At 23.0% G+C, this 7,361-nt stretch overlaps 1 protein-coding gene across 1 annotated transcript in view; it reads left to right on the forward strand.

Annotated features, from left to right (window-relative positions):
* LOC111637875 (metal regulatory transcription factor 1-like) overlaps positions 1-6,179 on the forward strand; it is a 9,836-nt gene extending 3,657 nt beyond the window's left edge. The window contains exon 2 of the mRNA XM_023383503.1: positions 5,896-6,179. Within this exon, the coding sequence (XP_023239271.1) occupies positions 5,896-6,050 (155 nt within the window). The 3' untranslated portion in view covers positions 6,051-6,179. The remainder of the gene's footprint in view (positions 1-5,895) is intronic.
* Positions 6,180-7,361: the final 1,182 nt, after the last annotated feature.

The following is a 7,361-nucleotide window of genomic DNA, read 5'->3' on the forward strand; positions in this document are numbered from 1 at the left end:
GCAATCAAAAACGCAAAAACCCGCATCTAAAATAGTATAATAGAAGCCAAGTTTTTCACAGTAAGCCTTAATCCTGTCTCTCTCCCTTGCGGTGGAATATCGAAAAATTTCTTCTTAGTGTACATTCTGTTGACATACCCTATTAAAACGCAATCAAAAACGCAAAAACCCGCATCTAAAATAGTATAACAGAAGCCAAGTTTTTCACAGTAAGCCTTAATCTTGTCCCTCTCCCCCCAATGGGGTAATTTCGACATGTATTCGACAGCCTATGTCCACCCTGAAATTCCATTCTAAATATTGGTGAAAGAATTTTTGAAATGGAATGAGTAGTTTCGGAGATTACCTGCTGCATACAAACTAACATACATACAAACATTACCTCTTTATAATATTAGTATAGATTAATTATTTGATATTTATTGAAAATTGGTTACGATGAGCATTTTAAACTCAAATGTACAGTGAGCAAATTATTACATGTACTGTTCTGTACATTTATATATTAAAAACCTGTAATTCTATCAGTATTTAATATTATCAAAAGTAACTAATGGATTTACTAATTATTCTGTTTTAAATAATAAAATAAATTTCAATTTTCTTCATTGTAACTTAATAAAATATTAAGTTTGATTTAATATATAACTTGTCTTTCATAACTTTACTGTATGAAGTTGTTGTTGTTATTATTATTAAAATATAATTTACGTCTTTTGAAATCTAAACATTAAAAAAAATACAATAAAGAATTTTCAATAAATAATTAAAAATGACAAAGTCTTACCTGTACAATGTACTAAAAGCTTTCTCACAACCAGATACATCACATTCAAATGGTTTTTCTTTGGTATGAACTCTAATATGTATTTTTAAACTATATGATGTTAAAAATGCTTTTCCACATCCTTCTTGGGTACAAATAAAAGTATATTCGCCTGAAAACACAAAACAAGTTTCTATAAATGTTTACATAAATTTAAACAAATAAATTCTATAAAAATTTCAAAAAAATAAAAATTGTCTGTATAATAATAAATATGCCATAAATATAATTAAAATTTAATATAGACAACTTAATAAATTTGAATAGTAATAATAATTAATAATAAAATGAATAGTGGTTATTTTATCTAATAAAATGTAAATAAAATTATTGAAATTTAACTTATCAGAAAGTAAACAATTTGCCTTTTAATCTGAACTTGTAAAATTTAACTAAATTATTGATAGATTAATTTAAAAAATAATCATTTTTAATTTCTTTAAATAAAAATAATTAATTTATGAGCCTGAATAATTGAAAAACTGGTTCAATGAATTCAAGTTTATTTTTTAAACAAATAAATATTATACCTTATACATATTTATTCACATACATATATCCTAAACTTGTATGAAATTACAATGTTATTTCTTATATAAAATATGCAATAATGACTAAGCTCTTATTTGTTACAATGTTTCTTTTAAAATATTTTCTAAAAAATTTTAATGAAAAATTAAGTAATAATCTTAAAATAATTTCATCATTATTTGTTTCATTTATTCATTCATCATTTTATCACTTTGATAAAAAAAATTTTAATTGATAAAAATATTATCATTGAAATATTTTGTGTTATAATGATGATAAATTTAGTTTAAATGAACATATTTCAAATATTTGCACATCTAATTTAATTACTTACTAAAAAAGCTAACACTGAATGAATAATAAATGTAAAATATGACAAAATATTTAAACTAAATTCATTTTTTTCTGTTTAAAAAATGGAATTTATAATTATTGTCTACATTTTTAAAATATCAAGAATGTTTACATATTTTAAATGATACTGAATTGATTCTTTAAGCAATTTTAATAGTTAATAAATGATAAAGTGATTTTTTTAAAATAATGTTTATATTAAAGTTTGAGCAAATATACATTAAGCAGTAGTATAGCCAGAATTTACTAAATTAACACACGAGAACCTTATTATGTCCCAGTAATGATAAAAATTAAATAAAACTAATGTTTTCGACCATATTCATTGTCTTCTGCAGGCTTTTGACCAGTACAATTTGAATATGGAATGCATCAAACAATATGTTTAAATTATCTTAATTCCGAAATTTATAAATTATATTAATTCCGAAAAATTTAAAACTAGAAGATAATATTTTAGCCAAATGTGCTACTATAGTGATAAAAATATCTTTACATCACAACAAATAAATAATAAGATGTATTTAATAGTGTGGAATAAGCACCTAATGTTGCTCTCGTTTTTTTCTCATAGCACCACCTCCACGCGTAAGAAACATTAGCTGCATCCTTTGTGTTAATACAGTTTAATACATTGTACTGGTCAAGAGCCTGAGGAAGACCATGAATATGGTTGAAAACGTTAGTTTTATTTAATTTTTATCACTACTGGTATATAATAAGGTTCTCATGTGTTAATTATCCTTCGCAGTGTTTCTGAGAGAAATTGTTTTTTTTTTTAATTTACTTAAGCAAGCAGTTTAGTATTTGAGTCTTCCCTTTGAGATGGCTCAGATACATATAGTTCTACACTGATATAAGCAAGTGTATTAATTTTCTTTTTTATAATAGGCCTCTCTTTCTCTGTATGTCAATAAACAATTACAATGTACAGTACAAATATAATTATTTCTTTATTTTGTTATCTGTAAAATAAGCTAAAATAAGTTTTGAATATCTAAAGGTGGGGTCTGAATTCCATAGTTTCTACTGGCTATGCTACTAATTATATATATAAGGAAAAAATATATAAATGTATACTTTTTATTCTGTATAATAAATTTCACTTATAATGGAAACTATATTATACAATTATTTTAAATAATTAGTATAAAATTGCTTTTAATGAAGTATATTTAAGTAATAATATTGTTTCTAATTTAAATATAAATATAATTTAGAAATAGCTATCATCAAGAAGATACTCTAAAATATGATTGAGAAATATTGTTTCAGACTTTAGTTTCCCCATTTGTTTAAATTATGATCAAATCTATCTTCTCCTCTTAAATCAATAAATACAATTAGATTTTTATTACAAAATATATTAATTATATTGGGATACAATTTTAGAAACATATAACACTTCAAAATTATTCTTTTATTCAATTAAAGTAGTGATTCTCAGCCATTATGCTGTGGAACACCAACTAAAAATTGCTGATATAAGATAACACACAATTCTAAAAATATAGCTCATTGCATGGTAAATGTATGTCAGAAAATAATAATAAATCTAAAAATGTGTTATAATTGGTTATAATCATTTTTTTTTATATATGAATGAATAACAGTTTGTGTGTGTTTACACTACTATGCATATGTAGCTAGAACTATTTCTAAGATTATCAGCACAAAAACCTTTCTCACTAATTTCTAGCCTTATTTAAAGGCTAGAAATTAGTGAGAAAGGTTTTTGTGCTGATAATCTTAGAAATAGTTCTAGCTACATATGCATAGTAGTGTAAACACACACAAACTGTTATTCATTCATATATAAAAAAAAATGATTATAACCAATTATAACACATTTTTAGATTTATTATTATTTTCTGACATACATTTACCATGCAATGAGCTATATTTTTAGAATTGTGTGTTATCTTATATCAGCAATTTTTAGTTGGTGTTCCACAGCATAATGGCTGAGAATCACTACTTTAATTGAATAAAAGAATAATTTTGAAGTGTTATATGTTTCTAAAATTGTATCCCAATATAATTAATATATTTTGTAATAAAAATCTAATTGTATTTATTGATTTAAGAGGAGAAGATAGATTTGATCATAATTTAAACAAATGGGGAAACTAAAGTCTGAAACAATATTTCTCAATCATATTTTAGAGTATCTTCTTGATGATAGCTATTTCTAAATTATATTTATATTTAAATTAGAAACAATATTATTACTTAAATATACTTCATTAAAAGCAATTTTATACTAATTATTTAAAATAATTGTATAATATAGTTTCCATTATAAGTGAAATTTATTATACAGAATAAAAAGTATACATTTATATATTTTTTCCTTATATATATAATTAGTAGCATAGCCAGTAGAAACTATGGAATTCAGACCCCACCTTTAGATATTCAAAACTTATTTTAGCTTATTTTACAGATAACAAAATAAAGAAATAATTATATTTGTACTGTACATTGTAATTGTTTATTGACATACAGAGAAAGAGAGGCCTATTATAAAAAAGAAAATTAATACACTTGCTTATATCAGTGTAGAACTATATGTATCTGAGCCATCTCAAAGGGAAGACTCAAATACTAAACTGCTTGCTTAAGTAAATTAAAAAAAAAAACAATTTCTCTCAGAAACACTGCGAAGGATAATTAACACATGAGAACCTTATTATATACCAGTAGTGATAAAAATTAAATAAAACTAACGTTTTCAACCATATTCATGGTCTTCCTCAGGCTCTTGACCAGTACAATGTATTAAACTGTATTAACACAAAGGATGCAGCTAATGTTTCTTACGCGTGGAGGTGGTGCTATGAGAAAAAAACGAGAGCAACATTAGGTGCTTATTCCACACTATTAAATACATCTTATTATTTATTTGTTGTGATGTAAAGATATTTTTATCACTATAGTAGCACATTTGGCTAAAATATTATCTTCTAGTTTTAAATTTTTCGGAATTAATATAATTTATAAATTTCGGAATTAAGATAATTTAAACATATTGTTTGATGCATTCCATATTCAAATTGTACTGGTCAAAAGCCTGCAGAAGACAATGAATATGGTCGAAAACATTAGTTTTATTTAATTTTTATCATTACTGGGACATAATAAGGTTCTCGTGTGTTAATTTAGTAAATTCTGGCTATACTACTGCTTAATGTATATTTGCTCAAACTTTAATATAAACATTATTTAAAAAAAATCACTTTATCATTTATTAACTATTAAAATTGCTTAAAGAATCAATTCAGTATCATTTAAAATATGTAAACATTCTTGATATTTTAAAAATGTAGACAATAATTATAAATTCCATTTTTTAAACAGAAAAAAATGAATTTAGTTTAAATATTTTGTCATATTTTACATTTATTATTCATTCAGTGTTAGCTTTTTTAGTAAGTAATTAAATTAGATGTGCAAATATTTGAAATATGTTCATTTAAACTAAATTTATCATCATTATAACACAAAATATTTCAATGATAATATTTTTATCAATTAAAATTTTTTTTATCAAAGTGATAAAATGATGAATGAATAAATGAAACAAATAATGATGAAATTATTTTAAGATTATTACTTAATTTTTCATTAAAATTTTTTAGAAAATATTTTAAAAGAAACATTGTAACAAATAAGAGCTTAGTCATTATTGCATATTTTATATAAGAAATAACATTGTAATTTCATACAAGTTTAGGATATATGTATGTGAATAAATATGTATAAGGTATAATATTTATTTGTTTAAAAAATAAACTTGAATTCATTGAACCAGTTTTTCAATTATTCAGGCTCATAAATTAATTATTTTTATTTAAAGAAATTAAAAATGATTATTTTTTAAATTAATCTATCAATAATTTAGTTAAATTTTACAAGTTCAGATTAAAAGGCAAATTGTTTACTTTCTGATAAGTTAAATTTCAATAATTTTATTTACATTTTATTAGATAAAATAATCACTATTCATTTTATTATTAATTATTATTACTATTCAAATTTATTAAGTTGTCTATATTAAATTTTAATTATATTTATGGCATATTTATTATTATACAGACAATTTTTATTTTTTTGAAATTTTTATAGAATTTATTTGTTTAAATTTATGTAAACATTTATAGAAACTTGTTTTGTGTTTTCAGGCGAATATACTTTTATTTGTACCCAAGAAGGATGTGGAAAAGCATTTTTAACATCATATAGTTTAAAAATACATATTAGAGTTCATACCAAAGAAAAACCATTTGAATGTGATGTATCTGGTTGTGAGAAAGCTTTTAGTACATTGTACAGGTAAGACTTTGTCATTTTTAATTATTTATTGAAAATTCTTTATTGTATTTTTTTTAATGTTTAGATTTCAAAAGACGTAAATTATATTTTAATAATAATAACAACAACAACTTCATACAGTAAAGTTATGAAAGACAAGTTATATATTAAATCAAACTTAATATTTTATTAAGTTACAATGAAGAAAATTGAAATTTATTTTATTATTTAAAACAGAATAATTAGTAAATCCATTAGTTACTTTTGATAATATTAAATACTGATAGAATTACAGGTTTTTAATATATAAATGTACAGAACAGTACATGTAATAATTTGCTCACTGTACATTTGAGTTTAAAATGCTCATCGTAACCAATTTTCAATAAATATCAAATAAAGAGAATGAAGTAAACATTAAAAAGGAGGAGATGAATTCCGGAATTTTCATTACACCAGCAGAGAAACTTGGAGAAATTCGAATTAAAAAGTTTCAGTTATTAAAATTGATTGTATAATCCCGAAAAAACAAAGTTGTAATAAATGGTGAGATTTTTAAATCTTTATATATTTAAATTGAAATATTTAAATTAAGAAAAGAATAGATGAAAGAGAATTTTAAAATTATAAAATTACAGAAAAATTTGATGATTATTATTATGCTAAACCAGTAATATGAGAAATTTATCTTTAGACGTCTCAAAGTTTTCATCCTTCAAGAAAATCATTCAAACCATTATTCATCGACAATTTCTCCAATGCTAAAATATACAAATTATAAATATAAATGATTATTGAAAAAAATAAATTTACGGATTTTGACTGAAATTGACTTTTATTATTAGAATTATTGAATGATGATTATTTTACATCCCTTATTTATATAAAATATTCATAATATTGAATAACTTCATTGTAGTGAGGAAACTTGAAATAAATTTTCTGTGAATTTTTATTTTTCAAAGTTCGATTTCTTTGGGTGAGTTAGTAATAACCGATTGCCTAGAGCAATCTGCCACTAGCTAGTTTTTGGGTCCATCCTTCTGCCAAATTTATTCCAAATCGTCCCAGGGGCAAAAAGATATTAAAGAGGAATTTTCGCTTGAAAGGGTTCCTATCTCGCACACGTATGAACGTTTTGGTGCTTTGCTTCTCTGCTAAATTTGATTGAAATCGGCCCGAGGGATTAAAAATTATTAGATAAAGTCATATGCCGCTAAATGCTAATCAAATGGGAATTCTTGATTATAAAGAGAGATTCAATTCTCTCATATGTCATAGTTAAGAAATTTATCTTTTATATTATATATATAAATACTATTTTTTTTTTGGAAAA

Source organism: Centruroides sculpturatus, unplaced genomic scaffold (genome assembly GCF_000671375.1).
Source record: "Centruroides sculpturatus isolate CEXI.00-Female unplaced genomic scaffold, Cexi_2.0 scaffold100, whole genome shotgun sequence".
Lineage (NCBI taxonomy): Eukaryota > Metazoa > Arthropoda > Arachnida > Scorpiones > Buthidae > Centruroides > Centruroides sculpturatus.